The sequence below is a fragment of the Symphalangus syndactylus genome, chromosome 4, assembly GCF_028878055.3.
Source record: "Symphalangus syndactylus isolate Jambi chromosome 4, NHGRI_mSymSyn1-v2.1_pri, whole genome shotgun sequence".
In the NCBI taxonomy this organism is placed as follows: Eukaryota; Metazoa; Chordata; class Mammalia; order Primates; family Hylobatidae; genus Symphalangus; species Symphalangus syndactylus.
Window position 1 is genome coordinate 61,525,967 of NC_072426.2, and position 24,622 is coordinate 61,550,588.

The window sequence follows — 24,622 nt, forward strand, 5'->3', positions numbered from 1 at the left end:
TGAATGAGTAGCATTATAAGCTTATGGTCAAAGTATCCAGATTGATCTAGGTGTTTACATGTTGCTCTCCTATAGTAAACTTAACTTGATCAGCAAAACCTTTTATTTATTCCTAGTCAGCTCACTCTTCTATCCTTTATATCAGTGATTACAAACCTTAATTCTTCTCATAACCTCATTCTTGCCCTTTCTCTTGATCTTGCTTCTAAAAGAGGAAATGGAGGTCATAACAGAAACTGCTTTCAATGTCCTGCCTTCCTTCTCCAATTTACCTAATTTTAGAGCTATTCTTACCGCTTGGTTCTGTCACAGTGAAGGCAATTTACTTCCTCCTACTTACAGTAAATAGTTCTATCTGGACTCTGTTGCCTCGGTAGCACATTTTCTCTCATAGACCTCCACCCCAAAGCTAATCCTACTTTTCTGTCCTATTTTGAGGAATTATGTCATATCCACCCTGTTGACCAAATCAAATCTGAGAGTGATCCTAGATTTTTCTTTCTCTCAAGATTAAGTGACTCTCTTAATCCTTCTCATATTCTCTGACTATTCATCTCCCGCCATCAGATTAGTCACTGAGATGTGTTCCTTCTAGCTTCTATCTATCTTTCATATTGAGTATCTCTTCTCTCGTTTACTTGTATCCCCTCAATCCAAGCCTTCATCATACCTCCATATAGCCTAGCGGGTAAGAGTGTGGGCTCTAGAGTTAGAACCCTGAATTTACGTTCTGACTGTATCATTTGTTAGCTGTATGATTTTGGGCAGGTTATATATCTCTTAATCCTTAATTTCCTACTCTGCAAAATGGAGATCATACTAGCATTCACCTCATAGGGTTGGAGGATTAAATGAGTTAATATACGTAAAGGGCTTAGAACAGTGCTTGGCACATGGGAGGTGCTTAGTAAAGTTAACATTTATTATTGTTGTAATTATCTCACACAACTTTATAATTGATCTACCACTAGTTTTGCCTTACTTCATATTTTCATTGAAGTTGTTTTTTTTAAAACACAATCTGATTAAGTCAAACCCATTGCTTGGCCTCACACCTGTAATCCCAGCACTTTGGGAGGTCAAGGAGGGTAGCTCTCTTAAGCTCTGGAGTTCAAAGTCAGCCTGGGCAACATGGCAAAATGCTGTCTCTACAAAAAAATTTAAAAATTAGCTGGACATAGAGGCATGCACCTGTAGTCCCAGCTACTTGGGAGGTTGTGGTGGGAGGATGGCTTGAGCCTGGGAGGCAGAGGTTGCAGTGAGTCACAATTGCGCCACTGCACTCCAGCCTGGGCAACAGAGCCAGACCCTGTCTCAAAACAAAACAAAACAAAACAAAACAACCATTGCTTAAAATCTTTAGATGACATCTGCTGGCCTTTAAGATAAAATTCAAACTTTGTTTAGCTATAGCAAACAGAGCTTTTGTGATTTACCCCTGTGCCTACCTTATCAGCCTCATCTCTTGCCTATTTGGTAGAGGTTATATAGAAAAGTTATTTTAACAGCTACATGCTTTGTCATGGCTTTGCCTGGAATGGCCCTTTCTCTAAGCAGTCTGGACATCTTATTCTGGAAGTCTTAGTTTTACTTCTTAATTTTAGGAAATACTCCCACCTCCATCAAAACAGAGAGAGATTTTCTTCCTTCTCTGATCCAAAATAATATTACTTACCATATTATTTCTAATTATTCCTTGTTTATCATTTTAAGTAGGTGCTGGTCTCATTAAAAGTGGAAGTATTTTGGTTATCTATTTATCCCCTGTGCTTTGCACATAGTGAACACTCAATGTTTTTTGAACACATTAATTAATTAAATGGAGGAGGGAGAGATGGATGAAATATTTGTTATACCTGTACAAATTTATGTTTGACCAGGCACAGTGGCTCACGCCTGTAATTCCAGCACTTTGGGAGGCCAAGGCAGGTGGATCACTTGAGTTCAGGAGTTTGAGACCAGCCTGCCAATACAGTGGCTCTACGAAAAATACAAAAATTAGCCAGGCATGGTGGTGCACGCCGATAATCTCAGCTACTTGGGAGGCTGAGACAGGAGAATCACTTGAACTTGGGAGGTGGAGGTTACAGTGAGCTGAGATTGTGCCACCGCACTCCAGCCTGGGTGACAGAGTGAGTGAGACTCTGTCTCAAAAAAAAGAAAAAAGAAATTTATTTATTTTATGCTTTTTATTTTTTTCTTCTTTTAAAATAATTAGGTGTGTTTGGAGCAGGAAAGAGTTATTTGCTGGCAGTGGTGATTTTGTTCTTTGTACAGCTGTTTGAAAAGAGTGAAGCTCCCACCATTGGAAATGCAAGGCCATGGAAACTTCTGATTTCTTCTTCTACTAATGTGGCTGTTGACAGAGTACTTCTTGGGTAGGCATGACAAGTGCATTTAAGTAGCTAATGTTTTGGGATATTGTTGAGAGAGGCAACCCACTATGGGCCCTGAGTGTCCATGTACTCTTGCTGGTTATGCCAAGAATGCAAGACCTTTGTCTCTGACCCAGAAGCCAGCATCTATGAAACAGTAATGGGCTAATTAGTTTGTAAGTAGGATAAAATCAAAACCAGAACTGGAAATTTTGGCACAGTGATACTCATGCAAAAATTCAAATTCAGCCAAGAACATGTAGGGCTAGAGATGTATTACTGGGGGAGGCAGTCTGCCAGCAGCCCTGAGCATCCCTGCTGGGATGCTAAGGATGCAAGTCCCTGACCATTCTTACCCAACACATTTCTCACAGTTTATTTGCAATAAGCAACTTTGACTGATGAAGTAATGTCTCCCTCCAGGACAAAGAACAGGCGTGCTTATTACTTGTTATAAGATAATGGATCCCCAGCCTCAGTGTTCTTGCCCTACTCCTCAACCCATGGCACATGCAGGCATCTACCTGGATGCTGTTTGTCTCCTCATGTGACTTGGGAACCAAGGGAAACCAATGCAGATATGTTGATGATTATACTGCTTTCTGTGCCATGAGTAAAAGTCCTTTGTCTCTGACCTAGGAGTCTTGGGTCTGTTACCTTAGAAGTAGGTTAAAATCAGACTGGGCATGGTGGCTCATGCCTGTAATCCCAACGCTTTGGGAGGCCAACACAGGCAGATCACTTGATGTCAGAAGTTCAACACCAGCTTGGCCAACATGGTGAAACCCTGTCTTTACTAAAAATACAAAAAAACTTAGCCTGGCCTGGTGCCAGGTGCCTGTAATCCCAGCTACTCAGGAGGCTGAGGCAGGAGAATTGCTTGAACTCAGGAGGCAGAGGCTGCAGTGAGCTGAAACTGCACCACTGCACTCCAGCGTGGGTGACAGCAGGAGAGTCTGTCTCAAAAAAAGAAAGAAGTAGGCTAAAATCAAATTCTAGAATCAGTAGTTATAGATTAGTCTCTTGTTCATCTGCCTATATGAACACGATAGTAAAATGGTAAAATGGCTGAACAAATTTAAGTACATTATGTTTTTTATTTCAATAAGAGGAATGCAAAGAAGACAATCTGTTTTTAAGATTTTTGTGATTGCATAAGACTATTAAAAATGCAAAGCAGTATTACAGTATTTCACCAATGTTCTGATGTTTAATGATCTGAATTTCAACATAAATGGCAAAGTTTGATTAGGAGGAACAGTCATTATTTCTAAGCCTAAGCTTTTTAAAAATTAATTTTCATAATTATACAAGTTAATGCTTATGGTAGAATATATGCAGACTACACAGATGTTTTATTATATTTATTTACAGATTTTTAAATATACACGCACACATTTTGTTTTCCAAATTTGTGATTCAATAGTATGTGTTGTTTGTGTCCTGCTTTTCTTACTTAAAAAGTTGGCTCATGCCTATATTCCGAGCACTTTGGGAGGCTGAAGCGGGCAGATCACTTGAGGCCAGGAGTTCAAGACTAGCCTGGCCAACATGGCAAATCCCCATCTCTACCAAAAATATAAAAATTAGCTGGGAATGGTGGCACGTGCCTGTAATTCCAGCTACTCGGGCAGCTGAGGCACAAGAATCACTTGAACCTGGGAGGTGGGGGTTGCATTGTGCCAAGATCACACCACTGCACTCCAGCCTGGGTGACAAAGTAAGACTCTGTCTCAAAAAAAAAATCTTAGAAAACATAATTTTTTGTAACTCTATTATATTCAATGATTTTCTTATACCATACATTAAGCAATTTTTGATCAGTAAATTATTTCCAAATTCTTGCCAGTATGAATTATATTATGACAAAGATCCTTAAACATAAAACTCTGTATCCATTTCTGATTCTTTCCTTAGGAAAATAATCCTAAGCCTAGAATAAAAAATATGAAAACTTTTAAGCTTCTAAATATACTTTTCAAATTTCCCTTCAGAAAGATTCTTCGAGTATACACTCATAAGCAATTTAAAAGAGTGGCTGAGGACAACGTTTTTTTTTTTTTTTTTTAATAAAGACAATGAGGAGTTACCTGGAGACTACACAGGAAGGAACTTTAGATTGCTTAGCCCAAGATGACAATTTAACTGTAGACTGTTAGAAAACAAAACAATATTAAAAAACAAAACAAAAAAACAAGAAGTTAGAATGAGGAGGGAGGTTAAGTACTCCACTAAAAGTTAACAGGAAACTTATAAAAGAGATTCTTTAATGCTTAAATCTCTGATAAGGACCTGAGAAATGTGAATCTCTAATTAGGATCTATGCTTCAACTGCTTATAGTCTGGTTTCATACATTTCTTCACACTGAAATAACCTTCTCATTGTGTGCTTGAACAGACAATGTTTTCCTATTGTAATGGATGGAACAGTTTCTTGAGAAGAAATGAAGGAGTATGGGGTGGATAGTACTTTGAGGAGACTTCATCCCTTATTATTATAGATTTAACCAAACTTGCATTGGAAAAAAAATTGTAAACTAGTATTTCAGCCTGTTAAGTTGCTATTATTCTTCAAGGTGAAGACTGTGAAAAATGTAAAAATCGAAATCTATTCATGTATTGACACTAGTTTGTTTCATAATTATTTTGGAAAATTGTTTTTAGAGATCTATAGTTTAGTTCTCCAGCTCTTTAAATTCCCATTTTGAGGTAGTAGAAGTTTCAGAGGGTTGAGTATTCACTGAGTTCCATCTGTGTTCCCAGCATAGTGCTAGAGCTGTAAGATATATAAAACGGAAGTGTAGGTGAGGGGTCCTTCCTCACAAAGCCCTAACTGGAGGGTAATGTATGTAGAGGAACGGTCATAACCCTTGGATGTAGACAGAGTTGCTTGGGCTTGAATCATGATACCTCACCTCTGAGCTTGTGTCCTCATCTCTAACAGGAGATATCATCTAGAGCTGTAGTGAGTGTTAAACAATGTAACATACGTAAAGAGGCTCTTCCTAACAAATCTTGGTGCTAAGTATATGATAGCTATTGCTTTCTATATTTTGTCTTTAGAGACAATTTTATTTGTGATAAATACTAACATTGGCATTTTATGAACATTTAGTGAGCCTTCAAGATGGAATAATGCATATTTTTAAATTCTTTAGAAAATGCATTATATTTAAAAAACCAACTACTTGCATTTACTTTGAGTTTAGGTATTTCACATTAAATTTTATAATTAAAATATACTGTTACACAAAATTAGTTGTAGTAACACAGTTATTATATGAAACTTTATATTCTGTTTCCGAAATAATCAGAATCTATATTGTTTTCTTATTTAAAGGCTTCTCGGTCTTGGATTTGAAAACTTTATCAGAGTTGGGAGTGTTAGGAAGATTGCCAAACCAATTTTACCTTATAGGTAAGAATGCAAAATTCCAGAAGTCACAGAATGGTCAGAGGGAAGCATGGTACTTTTATATCACTCTTACCTTAAGTTTGATTTTTGAAGAATGGAGAAAGGCTTATCTTTACTTGGTTAACTTAGAAAATCTGTATTTTGCTGAGAATGATGGTTTCCAGCTTCATCCATGTCCCTACAAAGGACATGAACTCATCATTTTTTATGGCTGCATAGTATTCCATGGTGTATATGTGCCACATTTTCTTAATCCAGTCTATCATTGTTGGACGTTTGGCTTGGTTCCAAGTCTTTGCTATTGTGAATAGTGCCGCAATAAACATACGTGTGCATATGTCTTTATAGCAGCATGATTTCTAATCCTTTGAGTATATACCCAGTAATGGGATCAGCAAACTATCACAAGGACAAAAAACCAAACACCGCATGTTCTCACTCATAGGTGGGAGTTGAACAGTGAGAACACATGGACACAGGAAGGGGAACATCACACACTGGGGCCTGTTGTGGAGTGAGGGGACTGGGGAGGGATAGCATTAGGAGATATACCTAATGTTAAATGACGAGTTAATGGGTGCAGCACACCAGCATGGCACATGTATACATATGTAACAAACCTGCACATTGTGCACATGTACCCTAAAACTTAAAGTACAATTAAAAAAAAAAAAGAAAATCTGTATTTTGCTTTACTGTGATGTTATGAAAAATGGAATAAAGAGGAGTGTTTTAATATAATTCTTTAGCTTGCATGCTGGCTCAGAAAATGAAAGTGAACAGTTAAAGGAACTACATGCACTAATGAAAGAAGACCTGACTTCTACGGAAAGAGTGTATGTGAGAAAAAGCATTGAGCAGCATAAACTGGGGACCAATAGAACCCTGCTGAAGCAGGTAAGAAGTAGTAGCTTCAATTTGTTTCTTGATTTATATATACCATTCAGATTCTCTTATGTCTGTTGATGAAATAATATTTCCTTTAAATAAAACAAACTGCTGTGATAGTTTATATTCTACTAAGGTGCATGCATGTGGATCCTTGGATATAGTCTACCCAGTGTATGTTTTATGTTTGCTTCAAAGCGTTCTTCAAATTCGTGAATAGATCCAACTCACCATGACCCAGTCATCCTTTCTCCTTCTCCCTGTTTACTTTCTTTTTATAGGCTTGAAGAGGAAAGTGTAGAGGTGGGAATAGATTCCTTACAAGTTAAATGAAATTAGTTGTATTCTAGGAGAAACAGTGATGGAGAGGATCTGACCCTGAGTAAAATATCCAAATGAAATTTGTGTTTGATGCTGTCCAAGAAAGCCAAGATTTTTAGTGTTTGTTTGTATCCAAGAATCCAGGAGGCTCAGACGCTAGCTTCCAGGTATTGGGAGCCAAGACTAAGCACACAAGATTCCAGGCTGTAACAGGTAGCACTATCTCCTTTATCAAGTTTTGATCTAGGGAAGCCTGGGCATCAGCTGTTGGAAGAGAAAAAATCAATCAGCAGCTTCCTCCTATGAAAGGAGAGCATGGGGAAAAGCAATGGGGATGGAGTAAAAGAAAGTTGTTGGCTTCTTGGGCCATTTGCACATTGGTAACTTTCTGCTAGAGAGTTGAGAAAATCAGTCTACTTGGGACCCTATATTGATCAGCTATTGCTGAAATAATGAGGGTTAACAAACTCAGTCTCAGTACTTTAAGACAACAGCTTATGACTACAGGTCAAGTGGTGTGGTTTGGCCTGAGGCTATGGGTAAAGTCTCTCATTCTGAGAACAGTTGCTATGGCGTGATCTTCTAACAGATGGCAGAAGTGCAAAAGGGCAGGACAGATCACAGAAACACATTTAAAGCTTCAGTTCATATTATGTTTGCTGACATTCCATTTGCACAGGTCACATGGCCAAGTCTAACATCAGTGAGGCAGGGAAATATACTCCCCTACTTCTCTGGTGGGAAGCACTGCCAAGTAACGTGGCAAAGGGTGTGCATATGTAATAGTACTTTCCTAGGGCGGGAAGGAGAAACTGGAAATAATAACCAATCTATAACAAGTTTTGGTTCTGGAAGTCCTCAGAAAACTTCAGACTAACTTTCTGTTATTTGAATTATAGAGTTAACTCCATACTCTCTTCTTAACCAAATCCGGAAAGGCTTAGTTTTGCTGTGTTCAATTAATACAAATTAGTCATTTATGTAAACTACTTATCATTTTACTCACCCAATATAACAATGGTATATAAGAATCATTATTCATATATATCATTGTTAATGATTTCTTGAATGATTTTCTGAATGAAAACCCAGTTACCACCTATTGCTCATTTGTATCACCTATTCACAAATGAAAACTATTTTAGAGGAATTTTTTTTTTAGAAATTTTCTGACATATTTCTAAGGTCTAGTCAGGCATTCAGACCTGACACATTTCTTTCTTTTTTTCCTTTTTTTTTTGAGGCAGAGTCTCGCTCTGTCACCCAGGCTGGAGTGCAGTGGCGCAGCCTCAGCTCACTGCAACCTCCACCTCTTGGCTTCAAGCAATTCTCCTGCCTCAGCATCCTGAGTAGCTGGGACTACAGGCACATTCCACTGCACCTGGCTAATTTTTATATTTTTAGTAGAGACAGGGTTTCACAATGTTGGCCAGGCTGGTCTCAAACTCCTGACCTTAAGTGATCCTCCCACCTCTGCCTCCCAAAGTGCTGGGACTACAGGCATGAGCCACCGCGCCCGGAAGACCTGACTCATTTCTAAAGTGACATGTCTTCACAATAAAAGTAATTTTTTAAAAATGCTTTATAGTTAATTAATACTTGCTAGGTCAGTAACAAAATCTTTTCTGCTGTTAGAATCTCAGCAACATAATAATAAATTAAAAGATAACATAATTTTTTAAAGAAAACTTAATACTTTAGGTTTTTGTATTAGATATTTCTTTAAATTTAAAAAATGCTTCTTGACACATAACTTTAGAGTTCTCATTCTAAGATTGTTTTGTAGATATAGTTGCCAGAAATTAAATAAAATGAATAATATTTCAGAGTGGCACCAAAGCTTGATCATTTTTAAAGAACTGAATGTTTAAATACTGTGGAATTTCTGATATAAATGTGGCTTTAAGATTTTTGTTTTTGTTTTTAACAAAAGAAGAAAACCTAACTGATACAGGGCTATTGTGTGTGGTGAATATTATTTATTATTAAAGAAAATAAAGCAGTTGTAATGTTTTCTTATTTTGTAGGATCTGTGGAGGCAATATTTAATTTGTAAAGCATATTTTTTTGTCAGTTTGTTGAAAAAAGATATGGTCAGTTGGTATGAACTGCCCTTGCTATCAAGAAGTATAATTTTATAGATCTTTAGATTGTTAGAAGAGAATAAGTACAGTCATATATCATTTAACAATGGGGTTACATTCTGAGAAATGTATTGTTTTACAATTTTGTCATTGTGTGAACATCATCGTGTGCTTACACAAACCTAGATGGTATAGCCTACTACACGCTAGGCTACATGGTATAGCCTATTGCTCCTCAGCTACAAATCTATACAGCATGTACTGAATACTGTAGGCAATTAATTATAACACAGTGGTATTTCTGTATCTAAACAGAAGATGTACTTTGAAAATATGGTATAAAATATTTAAAATGGTATGCCTGTATAGGGAGGGAGGGAAGGAGAAATTAGAAATAATAACCACAAAGTTTTGGTTCTAGAAGTCCTCAGAAAACTATATATACTATAGCTTTTTAATAGTTAACTTTATAGTTAACTTACCATGAATGGAGCTTGCAGGACTGGAAGTCACTGTAGCTGAGTCAGTGAGTGAGTGGTGAGTGAATGTGGAGGCCTAGGACATTACTGTACACTACTGTAGACTTTTAAAAAAATTTTAATTTTTTTGAGATGGAATCTTGCTCTGTCGAGGTTGGAGTGCAGGTTGTGATCTCAGCTCACTGCAACCTCTGCTTCCTGGGTTCAAGCGATTCTTCTGCCTCATCCTCCCGAGTAGCTGAGATTACAGACACCTGCCATTACGCCTGGCTAAGTTTTGTATTTTTATTAGAGATGGGGTTTCACCACATTGGCCAGGCTGGTCTCAAACTCCTGACCTTAAGCGATCCGCCTGCTTCAACCTCCCAAAGTGCTGGGATTACAGGCGTGAGCCACCGCGCCCGGCCTACTGTAGACTTTATAACACTGTACAGTTAAGCTACCCCAAATTTATTTTAAAATTTTTTCTTTCTTCAATAATAAATTAACTTTAGCTTATTATAACATTTTGACTTTATAAAGTTTAAAATTTTTAAAAACTGATTCTTTTGTAATAACACAGCTTAAAACACATTTTGTATATACAAAAATATTTCATAAGCTTTTTTGTTTAAAATTTTTCTTTTTTTACCTTTAAAACTTTTTTTTTTAATTGTTGAAAACTAAGATACAAACACACACATTATTCTAGGCCTACCCAGGGTCAGGATCGTCAATATAGCACTGTCTTCCACCTCTACATCTTGTCCCACTAGAAAGTTTTTTGTTGTTGTTTTTTTTTGAGATGGAGTCTCGCTCTGTCGCCCAGGCTGGAGTGCAGTGGCGTGATCTTGGCTCACTGCAAGCTCTGCCTCCCGGGTTCACGCCATTCTCCTGCCTCAGCCTCCCTAGTAGCTGGGACTACAGGCACCGCCACCACGCCTGGCTAATTTTTTTGTATTTTTAGTAGAGACAGGGTTTCACCATGTTAGCCAGGATGGTCTCGATCTCCTGGCCTTGTGATCTGCCTGCCTCAGCCTCCCAAAGTGCTGGGATTACAGGTTTGAGCCACCGCGTCCAGCCTTGTCCCACTAGAAAGCTTTTAGGGGCAATAGGACACATGGGGCTGTCAGCGCTTATGATAACAATACCTTCTTATGGATACCTCCTGAAGGACGTCCCTGAAACTGTTTTATAGCCAACTTTTTTTTTTTAATAAGTAGGAGTACATTCTAAAATAATATTAAAAGTATAATATGGTAAATGTATAAACCACTAAAATGGTCATTTATTACCAAGTATGAACTGTACGTAATTGTATGTGCTATACTTTTATATGACTGGCAGTACAATAGGTTTGTTTACACCAGTATCACCACAAACACATGAATAATGCATTGTGCTGTGAGGGTTGTGATGTCACGGGGCTGGGAATTTTTCAGCTCCATTATAATTTTATGAGACCATCATCATATATCTGGTCCATCATTGACCAAAACATCACATTATTATGTGGCACATGACTGTATATGTACATGTATATCTATGTGTTTGTGTTTATACACACATATGTATACGTACAAACGTGTGTGTGTACGTGTGTATATGTGTATGTACACATGTGTGTATAGATAGCGGGCTACTAGGTCAGTGACTACATCTAATTAGAAAATTCATAGATTTCCCTATTGTTTACATTTTATTCCAGAGATTAAAAATCAGTTTTTGTGAAGCTTTTTGCCTTGAGAGTAATGGCATGCTGCTATAATGTGTAACTTACAAGATTCAAATATACTTACAGGCTACGAGTACATTTTATTTACTGTTGTTTAGAATTAGTCATCTTTACATTTTTAAATAAATAAAACTAATGTGCTTGAAGGTTAAGCAAAGAATATTTCATTAGCATATTTAATGTTCTTTGTGAAGAACTTTGGCTGGTGTTGATATAATGTATGTTGTCTAACCTCATCTAGACGATAAAATATGTGCCGTCATCCTTGATATTTTACAAATGCTTGATATTGTGATACTTTCCGTTTGAATATCAAAATATGTCTTTTATTTGTTCTTGTTAATGGGCTTGTGGCTTAAGTAACCTACATTTGTTGATTTCCATTTTGTATGTAGGAATAATAAAAATGTGGAGATATGATGACCTAAGATTTCTGATGGCTAGGAATTAAATTAGGACTAGCTCACTCTCTAATTTTAGCCTACAAGTTCTTTGGTAAATACATTCTCTTATTTTCTTTTAATAATTGTTAATTAATAACATTTTTGTTGTAATAAAGGTTCGAGTAGTTGGAGTTACCTGTGCAGCCTGCCCATTCCCATGCATGAATGATCTTAAATTTCCTGTAGTTGTGCTGGATGAGTGTAGTCAGATAACTGAACCGACCTCTCTCCTTCCCATTGCAAGGTAACCTAAAAGATTCTTTCCCCAGGGGTAACACCTGTAATCCTAGCACTTTAGGAGGCTGAGGCAGGTGGATTGCTTGAGTCTAGGAGTTTGAGACCAGCTTGGGCAACATGGCGAACCCCATTTCTACAAAAAATACAAAATTAGCTGGGCATGGTAGTGTGTGCCTAGAATCCCAGCAACTTGAGAGGCTGAGGTGGGAGGATTGCTTGAGCCCAGGAGGTCAAGGATGCAGTGAGCAGAGATTGCACGACTGCACTCCAGCCTGGGTGACACAGAGTGAAACCCCGTCTCAAAAAAAAAAAAAAAAAAAAGAAAAAGAAAAAGAAAAACTAATAATACTGAAGCATGAAAGGATTAAATAACTTGCTGGGTCTCTAAAATATAATGGAGTTCAGATTTAGATATAGGTTTGTTTATAAAACTTTGATTTTTCCCCACTATATCCTACTCCTATTTTGGAAAACATTTAGCCCCTAAGAACCCAATTTACTTCACTTCTAAAACAAAGGTTTAAGCTAAATGACTCCTAAGAAAGACTTTAATTTTAAGAGTTTATGGATTCTAAAAACCAGCATTTCCCAAATATGCTTTGTGAAATATTAATTCCATGCAGAGGCAGGGGGCACCTACTAGGTTTTATGTGCAGGGAGGGCAACTAAATTATATAAAGGATTCTTTATTGCATAACTTTTCAAAGCCTTTAATGCGCTTAATAGCACTACTAAGCTTTATTAGTACTCAGGATACTTCATGGCATTTGAATATTTCGAAGTGCAATTTTGGCAAACAGTGCAGTAAATGATGTTAATGCACCCTTTTTAATTGCTTAGATTAATTTTTGAAATTCTGTTTTAGGTTTGAGTGTGAAAAGCTGATTCTTGTTGGGGATCCCAAACAGCTACCTCCTACTATTCAGGGTTCTGATGCAGCTCATGAAAATGGATTGGAACAAACTCTTTTTGATCGACTTTGCTTAATGGTACATACTGCTAAATTCTTACGGAATTATCATTTATTGATTCTACATTGTGTGTGTGTGTGTGTGTGTGTTGATAGAGAATGAAAATATTAGAAGACTTAGTCCTGCCTTAAAATAATGTATAACTGGAGTTGTGTAGAAAGTATTCATCTTAAAGACAAGTGGAACCCTATAATTTAAGTGCCCTTTTATAAAAGGAATTTTTTCCCTATTTATTTGAGTAGTGGGTAGGAGTATATAACTTTTGCTCTAAAACCAAAAAAACCTATAATGTCTCTATTATCTACCCGGAGCACTACTTCACATTGTAAATAATTTTAAATTATTAACATTTTTTAATTGGGGTGGAATTTACTGTCTTAGTCTATTTTGTGCTGGTATAACAGAAAAACCTGAGACTGGGTAATTTATAGAGAACAGAGATTTATTTCTTATAGTTCTGGAGGCTGAGAAGTCTAAGACCTGGGGACCTGCATTTGGCAGGGGCCTTCTTGCTTCATTGTCATCCTGTGGTGGAAGGCAGAAGAGCAAGAGAGTGTGAGAGGCCAAACTCATCCTTTTATGAGGAAGCCACTCATGTGATAATGGCATTCATCCATTAACCCACACACATATACCAGGAATGGCATTAATCCATTCACAAATCCATCCTTTTATGAGGAACCCACTCATGTGATAATGGCATTAATCTGTGAGGATTAGGCAGAATCCTCATGGCCTAATCACCTTTTGAAAGTCCCACCTCTCAACACTGTTGCATTGGGGATGAAGTTTCCAACACATGAAATTTGAGGGACACACTCAAACCATTGCATTCATCTAACATAAAACCATTTTTTAAATTTCTTAAAAAAAACTTTTTTTTCTTTACAGCATGCAGTTTATATAGCAGAAACTATTTTAAAGTGAACAGTTTAGTAGCATTTAGTACATTCACAGTTTCTTGTGTAACCACTACCTCTGTCTGGTTTCAAAATGTTTTCCTCACTTCAAAATAAAATCCTTACCCATTTAACAGTTAACTGTCCATTTCCTCTTCCTCTTCCCTACAGCTTCTGGCAAACACCAGCCTGCTTTCTCTCTGTATGGATTTGGATATTTTATATAAATGGAATCATACAATATGTACCTTTTGTGTCTGTCTTCTTTCACTTTTTGAGGTTCATTCATGTTGCAGCATGTATCAGTACTATATTATTATTATTACTTTAAAGTACATTCATAATGTTGTACAACCATCACTTGTCCATTTCCAGAATTTTTTCATTATCCCAAACAGAAGTTTTGAACTGTTAAGCAATAATTTCCCATTTCCTCTTCCCTCAGCCCCTAGTAACCTCTGTTCTTCTTTCTAGCTCTGTGAATTTGCCTATTCTAGGAGCCTCATTTGAGTAGAGTCATGCAGTATTTGTCATTTTATGTCTGTCTTATTTACTTAGCATAATGTGTTTAGAGTTCATCCTTGTAGCATGTATCAGAATTTCATTCCTTTATAAGGCTAAATAATATTCCATTGCATGTGTGTACTACATTTCTGTTGATAGATAGTTGGGTTGTTTTCACCTTTTGGCTCTTGTGAAAAATCTTCTGTGAACATTGATATACAAATACTTGTTCAAATCCCTATTTTCAGTTCAATACATACTCAGAGGTATAATTGTTGGGTCATATGATAATTGTACATTTAAATTTTTGAGGAACCACCAATCTTTTTTCTATAGCAGCGGCACCATTTTACTCTCCCAACAGCCGTGCACAAGGGTTCTGATTTCTCCACATTCTCACCAACACTTCTTGTTGGTTTTTGAATATCATAGCCATCCTAATGGGTGTGAAGGGGTATCTTATTGTGGTTTCCCTAAAGACTAATGATCTTGAGCATCTTTTCATGTGCTTATTCGCCATTTTTATATCCTTTTTGAAGAAATGCCTATTCAAGTCCTTTGCCTATTTTTTAATTGGGTTGTTTGGTTTTTTGTTGTTGAGTTATAGGAGGTTTTTTTTAAAAAATATATTCTGGAAATTAATCCTTTTTCAAATATATGATTTGCAATTTTTTTTCCATTTTGTTGGTTGTCTTTTCACTTTATAGTGTTTTTTGATGCACAAAAGTTCTTAATTTCGATGAAGTTCAATTTACCTATTTTTTATTCTGTTGCTTGTGCTTTTGGTGTTATAGGTATAAAATTATTGCCAAATCCAATGTCATGAAAATTTTCCCCAATATTTTCTTCTAAGAATTTTTTTTTTTTTTGAGACAGAGTCTCGCTCTGTCGCCCAGGCTGGAGTGCAATGGTGCAATCTCGGCTCACTGCAACATCCACTTCCCGGGTTCACGCCATTCTTCTGCCTCAGCCTCCCGAGTAGCTGGAACTACGGGCACCCACCACCATGCCCGGCTAATTTTTTGTATTTTTAGTAGAGATGGGGTTTCACCGTGTTAGCCAGGATGGTCTCGATCTCCTGACCGTGTGATCCACCCACCTCGGCCTCCCAAAGTGCTGGGATTACAGGCGTGAGCCACCGCACCCGGCCTCTTCTAAGAATTTTATAGTTTTAGCTCTTATGTTGAGGTCTTTGATCCATTTTGAGTTAATTTTTGTATATGGTATGAGATAAGGGTCCAACTTCATTCTTTTGCATGTGGATATATAGTTTTCCCAATACCATGTGTGGAAAAGACTATCCTTTTCTCCCATGTAATTGTCTTGGAACCCTCATCAAAAATCAGTTGAGCACATGTACAAGAGTTTATTTCTGGACTTTCTATTCTATTCCATTGGTCATTGGCTTGTAGATGCTACCTTCTTGCTGTGTCCTCACATGGCAGAGAAAGAGAGAGAGAACACTGTTTCTATAGAAACTATACAACTATATAAACACTATGTTTGTATAGTTGCCCTTCTTGTTTCATTTTCTGGTGTTCATGCTTGGATGTCAGATACTCTCTCAGATCTGTATTCTCTGTTTTCTCAGTACCTGGAATTATGGTGGTGTCCCATCAAAGTGATAGGACATCTGAGGCCCAAGAGTATCCCTTCTCTGGGAAAGGGACACAGTTCTTGAGCCTTCAATTCTACTAAAAACTGCCAAGTTCACATTCCCTTTTTCATTATTCTTCTTAGAAACCATTGCCATCATATGAATTCTGGCTCACTATGCTGCATTTTTCACTTCCACCCCAGAATCTTGTCTCAATGACAAGTACTTTTTAAAGTCTATGGCATTGGGTTGGCTGTAAATCTTTCTTTGTTGCATAATTGCTGAATTTTCTTTGCTGTTGTTTTTGTATTTTTTGTACCTTTATATATTGGAGAATGGATTCTACAAGGCAGCTTTATTCTACCTTCTTAATTAAGAAGCTCCCCCCTAGATTGAGTTTCAAGTTGCATTGAATTTTGAGTTGAATTATATTGTTTTGCAAAGAACGAAGCTTTCAGTTGTCTTGAGCTGTTAATTGTAATTGAATTTGATTGCAAAACTTTCTACCTCTTCTGTGACAAGTCAGTATCCAACCTCTTTTGTATTAGACATTTTCAATGGCCTTTTAAAAAAAATCTTAACTAAAAAAAAATTATCTTAAAAAAGGGCTGGGCATGGTGGCTCCAGCCTGTAAATCCCAGCTCTTTGGGAGACTGAGGTGGGAGGATCACTTGAGGTCACAAGTTCGACAACAGCTCTGGTACCAGAGCTCTGACCCCGCCTCTACTAAAAAAATTTTTTAAATAAAAAGTTATCTAAATTCTTAAAACATTTTTGAATAGGTAATATAGTCATATGATTCAAAATTTAAGTGGAACCAAAAAACATGGAAATAGTGAAGACTTCTCCTTCTGTCCCGCAACCATTCGTTCTCTCCCCTTCAAAGAAACTGTCATTCCTTTCTTGTAACTTTCTTGTTATATTTTATGCCTGTAAGCAAATACATAACATTTTCCCTCCCTGTTTTAACAAATGGTAGTGTACTCTGCACACTGTTCTTCCCTTTTTTCATGTACCTATTGTCAATGCCTTTTAAAATATGAAGTAGGTTTTTATTTGGGGGAATTCTAAATGGGCAAATAAGGGATGAACAAAAAAGTGATTTAGTCGCAGAGTAGAATAAAAAACAGTTATTATGAATGAGCTTGATCCATATAGATAGTTCTCAGAAACATAGTGGATATTAAAAGAAACAAAGCACAAAGGGATAATTATAGTAAAATGCCATTTATGAGAATTTCAAAAGCACATAATATATATTATTTATAGATTCATACTAATACAATAAACATATAAAAACATGTATGATGAGTCCACAAAACAAAATCAGGACTGGGGTTATTTCTGGGAAAGGTGGTAGAAGAAAGCAATGAAGGAGGATCTTTAGCTATATATGTCATATTTTATCTAACAAAAAAGAGAGCCAAAACAAAAATGACTTAATATGGCTAACGTCAAGTCTGGGTGGTAAGTTTGGACATAATATTATTTCTTTGCTTTCTGTATATTTGAATTAGTTCACAATTATTAAAAGTAAAAGAAATAAAAATAATCACTACTCATTACAGAAAGTGTGGAAACTACAGAAAAGAGAAAAGGCAAGCTGGGTGTGATGGCTCATGCCTATAATCTATAATCTCAGCTGCTTGGGAGGCTGAGGTGGGAGGGTCATTTGAGTCCAGGAGTTCGAGGCTGCAGTGAGCTATGATCTCACCACTGCATTCCAGCCTGGGCAACAGAGCAGGATCCTGACTCTTTAGAAGAAGAAAGAAAGAAAGAAAGAAAAAGAAAAAAAAAAAAAAAGAAAAGAAAAAAGAAGGAGGAAGGAAAGAAAGAAAAGGAAAAAAAAGAAAAAAATAGATAAAGTTGGGTGGGGTGTCAGGCACCTGTAGTCCCAGCTACTCAGGAAGCTGAGGCAGAAGGATCGTGTGAGCCCCAGGAGTTTGAGGCCAGCCTGAGCAACAGCGAGACCCTGTCTCAAAAAAGAAAGAAAAAAGGTAAAAACAAAACAAAAACATCTGTAATAACTTCACTGCCCTTAAGAGAAAACTCTTGGTAATATTTATTATTTTTCCTTCCATCTTTTATCCTAGGGTTATATGCCTATATCAAATATATGTATTTGTACATAGTTGAAACCATACCATAAATATAACTTCTATCTTGCCTTTTAAACTTTGCATAATAGTAAATCATTTCCCCTTGTTACTATTAGTTTTGTAATCATTACTGTTGTCATAAATATATTGATCACTAAGTATTATGTTGTGCAGATATACCATAATTTAGTCATTTCTCTAACATTTGAGCGGCTCACTGCAACCTCTGCCTCCTGGGTTCAAGCGATTTTCCTGCCTCAGCCTCCCAAATAGCTGGGATTACAGGTGCCTGCCACCATGCTTGGCTAAGTTTTGTATTTTTAGTAGAGACGGGATTTCACCATGTTTGTCAGGCAGGTCTTGAACTCCTGACCTCAGGTGATCCTCCCACCTTGGCCTCCCAAAGTGTTGGAATTACAGGCGTGAACCACTGCGCCTGGCCTGAGCATTATTTACTACAGAACTTTTTGCTCGAAGAGCGCTAAAGTAGATAGGACTTGGATTTTATGATGCATTAATAAAATCTGAAACTTCTTTCAAGATTCAGAATGAAAAATGGCTTTTACTCAGTGAGGAAAGTTAACGAGATATTTACGACACCTCCTAATTTTTTAAGAGATGCTTTTCAATTTAGTGTTAGATCAACTCCAGATGTATTATAAAAGCATAATGTTGGTCGGGCATGGTGGCTCACGCCTGTAATCCCAGCACTTTGGGAGGCCAAGGCAGGTGAATCACCTGAGTCAGGAGTTCAAGACCAGCTTGGCCAACATGGGGAAACCCCGTCTCTACAAAAATAAAAAAATTAGCCAGGCATGATGGTGGGTGCCTGTAATCCCAGCTACTCGGGAGGCTGAGGCAGAAGAATCGCTTGAAACCAGGAGGTGGAGGTTGCAGTGAGCCAAGATCGTGCCACTGCAATCCAGCCTGGGTGACAGAGTGACTCCATCTCAAAAAAAAAAACCATAATGTTAGGAGTCAAACTTACTAGATAAGTCTAAGGTTGACATCTTTTATATTTTCTAATTTTTCTAAATTAATATGAACATATTTTGAGTAACTTAAAAAATATTTTTATTTATAGTCTATTCTATCATGGTTGTAATTCATCTCCTAATACCATAATATAGCAATATTTTTAATTTTAAAAATATAATTTTCTTTCCCTAGAAGAATAAAAAAATTATGTTTTATTTTTCTTCATTTAAATTTCTTAGGGTCACAAGCCAATTCTATTGAGAACTCAATACCGTTGTCATCCTGCAATCAGTGCTATTGCTAATGATCTGTTTTACAAAGGAGCCCTCATGAATGGTGTAACAGAAATAGAGAGGAGCCCTTTATTGGAATGGCTACCAACCCTGTGTTTTTATAATGTTAAAGGACTAGAACAGGTAAATGACATTAATGTTGATGAGAGTCAACATGGTTTAGGTTCCTGGTTTAATTTTGTTGTTGTTTGTATGATTTTACTTGGTTTTTCCAAAGCCTTTCTGGGAAATATAATTTAGGATCTATTTCTTACTCCAGATAGAAAGAGATAACAGCTTTCATAATGTGGCAGAAGCTACATTTACACTCAAGCTGATTCAATCACTGATTGCAAGTGGAATAGCAGGCTCTATGATTGGCGTGATAACATTATACAAATCCCAGATGTACAAGGTTGGTATTACGTATTACAGTATTTGCCATATATTAAATATTACAATTACATATTACCATATTTGATATTACATTTATAGTAGTTGGTTTGGTGCCTGAAAAACTTTTGGTACTGTAATTAATATATTAAAAAAGAAACATTCTGATTTTTTTTTGGTCTGGCTTTTTTTCTGTATAATTAAACGTAAACGTAACAAGGTTTAATTAAATTTAGTTTACAGCTGTTGGGGCAAAAATGCAAAAAACAAATTAGAGGGAAGAAAATATGGTGTATGCTTTGTAGACAGATGGGACTGAATCTCTGTTATCAAAAATGTTCTTTTATTATTAGTATATTTTATCAGTAAATCAAGGATAGATACCAAATATTAATGTACACATGAGCCAATTACTTCTAACTAGATTTTCCTTTTAGTATTTTTTATCTGTTTCATTATTAGTTTATCAGCTCCAAATTAGCATATCCAAATGAGTTACCCAGCAATAGATAAATCGCTTTTGATTTTGTGTCATAATTAATATTGTCATCTAGTCATTTATCTATCATTTTAGAAACTAGCCAAGTCTATGTGAGTCATAAAAATGAAAATTACTATTAGTTAAATTACAGTGGTTGCTTTGAGCAGGTTCAGAGGCTTAAGTTCTTCGCAATCTCTTACTACATGATTGCTGTTTTTTCCTCCACAGCTTTGTCATTTACTCAGTGCTGTGGACTTTCACCATCCTGATATTAAAACTGTGCAGGTGTCCACAGTAGATGCTTTTCAGGGAGCTGAAAAGGAGATCATTATTCTGTCCTGTGTAAGGACAAGACAAGTAGGATTCATTGATTCAGAAAAAAGAATGAATGTTGCACTGACTAGAGGAAAGAGGCATTTGTTGATTGTGGGAAATTTAGCCTGTTTGAGGAAAAATCAACTTTGGGGACGAGTGATCCAACACTGCGAAGGTAAAATAAAAATGGGTTTAATTCATGCATTTCAAGTTCAAACTGACTTTTATGGGTTAATGCTTGGGGTGCTTCAAGCAGAAACAGCTCTGCTGGGGGAAGTAACTGACATGGTAATATTGGGACCTCTGTAAAATAAAGAATAGTTGTCTCATGTCATATGTTTTTTTAAGGAAGGGAAGATGGATTGCAACATGCAAACCAGTATGAACCACAGCTGAACCATCTCCTTAAAGATTATTTTGAAAAACAAGCGGAAGAAAAACAGAAGAAAAAGAGTGAAAAAGATAAATCTAAAGATAAATCTTATTCACAAAAAGACATGGTGTAAATATTTTGTATTTATGTAAATTCAGACTCATTTTACATGATATGTTTTTTATATTTTTATTACTATAGACCCTCTTATTAAAAATATGAAATTTAAATAACATAGTAAACACATGTAAAAATTTTGTTCTTCAAAAAAGTATACAAAAGGTAGTGTAAAATCCTAATAAAAATAAGCTTTTTTCTTTTTTTTTCTTTTTTTTCTTTTTTTTATTAATTTTTTTTGCACAGAAAAACTAAACATTTTCTAAAAATACACACAAACAAAAAGATGTGTATCAAACATATTAGGAAGGTTGCACATGGGAAGTCGGGGAATAGAAATGGGGGGTGGGAACCAAAATAAATGAGAGAGGGACTTTATATGGATCAGTGATAATAACTCAATCCTCTATTTGACAAAGAAGAAGGAGAAGGAAGAGGAAGAAAAAGAAAGTGGGATAAAGAATCAGAAAGGGAGGAAAATAGAAAAAATTAGAGTATGACTCCAGGGTAGACCTGCCTTGTTGTCACTGAGTTGGTTGGTTGGTCCGTCCATTGTACTTTTCATATGTTTTGCCATGTTGGCCAGACTGGTCTCGAACTCCCAGCCTGAAGTGATCAACCCACCTCGGCCGCCCAGAGTGCCAGGACCACAGGCGTGAGCCACCACGTCCAGCCCCCACATTGCTTCTGGCCTCCGTGGTAGACCTCCCAGACGGGCGGTCGGGCAGAGGCGCTCCCCACATCCCAGACGGGGCGGCCGGGCAGAGGCGCTCCCCACATCCCAGACGGGGCGGCCGGGCAGAGGCGCTCCTCACCTCTTCCCGGACGGGGCGGCCGGGCAGAGGCGCTCCTCACTTCCCAGACGGGGCGGCCGGACAGAGATGCTCCTCACTTCCCAGACGATGGGCGGCCGGGCAGAGGCGCTCCTCACTTCCCAGACGGGGCGGCCGGGCAGAGGCGCTCCTCACTTTCCAGACGATGGGCAGCCGGGCAGAGGCGCTCCTCACTTCCCAGACGATGGGTGGCCGGGTAGAGGCACTCCTCACTTCCCAGACGGGGCGGCCGGGCAGAGGCGCTCCTCACTTCCCAGACGGGGCGGCCGGGGAGAGGCGCTCCTCACTTCCCAGACGGGGTGGCCGGGCAGAGGCGCTCCTCACTTCTTCCCGGACGGGGCGGCTGGGCAGAGGCACTCCTCACTTCTTCCCGGATGGGGCGGCCGGGCAGAGGCGCTCCTCACCTCCCAGGCAATGGGTGGCCGGGCAGAGGCGCTCCTCACTTCCCAGATGGGGAGGCCGGGCAGAGGGGCGGCGGAGCAGAGACGCTCCCCACCTCCCAGACGGGGCGGCGGCCGGGCAGGGGCTGCAATCCCAGCACCCTGGTAGGCCAAGGCAGGCGGCTGGGAGGCAGAGGCTGCCGCGAGCCAAGACCACGCCACCGCACTCCAGCCCGGGCAACACTGAGCACCGAGTGAGCGAGACTCCATCTGCAGTCCCAGCACCTCGGGAGGCCGAGGCGGGCAGAGCACTCGGGGTCAGGAGCTGGAGACCAGCGTGGCCAACATGGCGAAACCGCGCCTGCAGCCAAAGGAGAAAAAGCAGGCAGCGGTGGTGTCGCGCGCTGGCAGTCCCAGGCAGTCCGTGGTGTGGGGCAGCAGCGAGCCGAGTAGATTGCAGCCTGGGCCACAGAGGGAAAAGGAGAGAGAGAAAGAAAGAAAGAAAAAGAAAGAAAGAAAGAAAAAGAAAGGAAGGGAGGGAGGGAGGGAAGGAAAGAAGGAAGGAAGGAAGGAAGGAAGGAAGGAAGGAAGGAAGGAAGGAAGGAAGGAAGGAAGAGCTTTTTTCTAAAAAGAATGATTTCTGTTTGCCAAAGAAATGAATTTTACAAGGGGCAGGATATAGAGAATACCTGTGAATAACAAGTGAATGTCTCCAGAGCTCATCTGTTGGAACATATGTACAGAATAAGATATACCAACACCTTTCTAAAGTTTATCAGAATATTTTTTAATTGATTATAAGGCCTCCCTATTTTATAAATAACATATTCACAAATATGTTTTTATGTTTAAAACTTTTGAAAAGTATGCAAAAGAAGAAAGAAAAACACTAAAAGTTTACACCTGGAGATAGCAGTGTTCAACACCTGACCATGGCTAGTGCCTTGCACCCATACCTGATATAGTAGGTGCTTAATAAGTATCCATTGGAAGAATGAACAGATGAATGAAAGATTACCTTTGGTTCATTTTCTTCTAGTTTTTTTCCTCTGCATTTGTTTGCGTAGTAGGTATTGATATATATAGGGATTACAACTTTTTATTATAAAAATAATACGTTCTTCTTGTAGAAAATTTGCAAAATACAAGAAAGTATACAACAGAAAACAAAAATCACCTAGAAATACACTACCTGGAGATAATCACTAACATATTCCTTTAGTCTTTTTTCTATGTTTATATTCTATGTGTATATATGTAGTTAAGTTTTAAACCATTTGTGTCCATACTGATTCTTAGACATTATTAACAAAAGAGCATTTATACATCCTGGATGGAAAAATGACAAGTGCTTGATTATAATTAATATCAATGCAATATTTTTATCAATTAAAAAAACTTAGTGACCCAAGTCACTCAATATTCGTTTCAAAGATGCAGGAAAATTCTTACTTGAATTATTTCACAATAGAAAGAATATGACTAGCCAGTCTCTATGGAACTCTCAGGGAAAAAAATAAATTCAACAACAAAACCTGTGGTTTAGTAATTCTCCAGGCCTTTATATGTATTTTCAGTAAGAAAAAGATAACAATATTTGACATTAAAAAAAAATCCCCAAAGCCCAGGCTAACACATTCTTTGTCTTTTTCATCTCAAATTCCAAGGTTGGATAGACATGAATTGAACTTTAAGAAGCATCCTGTTCAATAACAATCAAAATATTAAAATTTCTTAGGATTTTACAATATATTCAAAAAGCCAGTTTTACAATTATAGCCATCAAACATCTATACAGAACAATAATCTTAAAACAATGTCTCCCAACTTGTGTTCAGTAAATGATAGGATTATATAAAAATGTCAAGATTTTAATTTATAGAATAAGTCTATTAGTTTATGTATCACAAATGGAAATAGAATGACTTCTAGGCTTTAATCTACTCATCATTAATTGCTTACTTTATATAGTGTGTGTTGGATTTTTTTATTTTTGAAGATTTTTTCACAAACATCTCATTTATCCTAGTAGGGGGGTAGGTATTTTCCCCATTCTCTACATGATTAAGCCAAGGATCAGAAAAATTGAAATGATCCACCTAATCTACCATGAGTAGTACCAGGCAGGGCTGGAACCCAGGCTTACCCAACTCTGGGGCTAGGCTATATTGCACCATCTGCATTGTAAGCAAAGGGTAAAAGACACTGAAACCAAAAATTTTACAATCCTCTTGGACCCAACTAGACTCATGTCCTGATCATTTATCTTAGTTAATTTAATATGCAACCATTTATTAACAATGTATTTTTGTTTTGTTTGTTTGTTTGTTTGTTTTTGAGACAGACGGGGTTTCACCATGTTGGCCAGGTTGGTCTTGAACTCTTGACCTCAGGTGATCCTCCCCCCTTGGCCTCTCAAAGTGCTGGGATTACAGGCATGAGCCACTGTGCCTG

At 37.7% G+C, this 24,622-nt stretch overlaps 1 protein-coding gene across 21 annotated transcripts in view; it reads left to right on the forward strand.

The window, feature by feature from the left end:
• The window catches only part of ZGRF1 (zinc finger GRF-type containing 1), a 103,027-nt gene extending 81,867 nt beyond the window's left edge, over positions 1-21,160 (forward strand). For 19 of the 21 annotated variants that reach the window (XM_055274831.2, XM_055274833.2, XM_055274828.2 and 16 more), the window contains 9 exons: positions 2,219-2,378; positions 5,716-5,793; positions 6,540-6,687; positions 11,836-11,963; positions 12,822-12,945; positions 19,244-19,420; positions 19,557-19,691; positions 20,379-20,640; positions 20,814-21,160. In XM_055274831.2, coding sequence (XP_055130806.1) covers positions 2,219-2,378; positions 5,716-5,793; positions 6,540-6,687; positions 11,836-11,963; positions 12,822-12,945; positions 19,244-19,420; positions 19,557-19,691; positions 20,379-20,640; positions 20,814-20,971 — 1,370 coding nt within the window. In that variant the 3' untranslated portion in view covers positions 20,972-21,160. Of the gene's footprint in view, positions 1-2,218; positions 2,379-5,715; positions 5,794-6,539; positions 6,688-11,671; positions 11,793-11,835; positions 11,964-12,821; positions 12,946-19,243; positions 19,421-19,556; positions 19,692-20,378; positions 20,641-20,813 lie in introns of those variants that run through there. The other 2 variants (XR_010120504.1, XM_063637982.1) reach the window with 2 other exon arrangements.
• Positions 21,161-24,622: the final 3,462 nt, after the last annotated feature.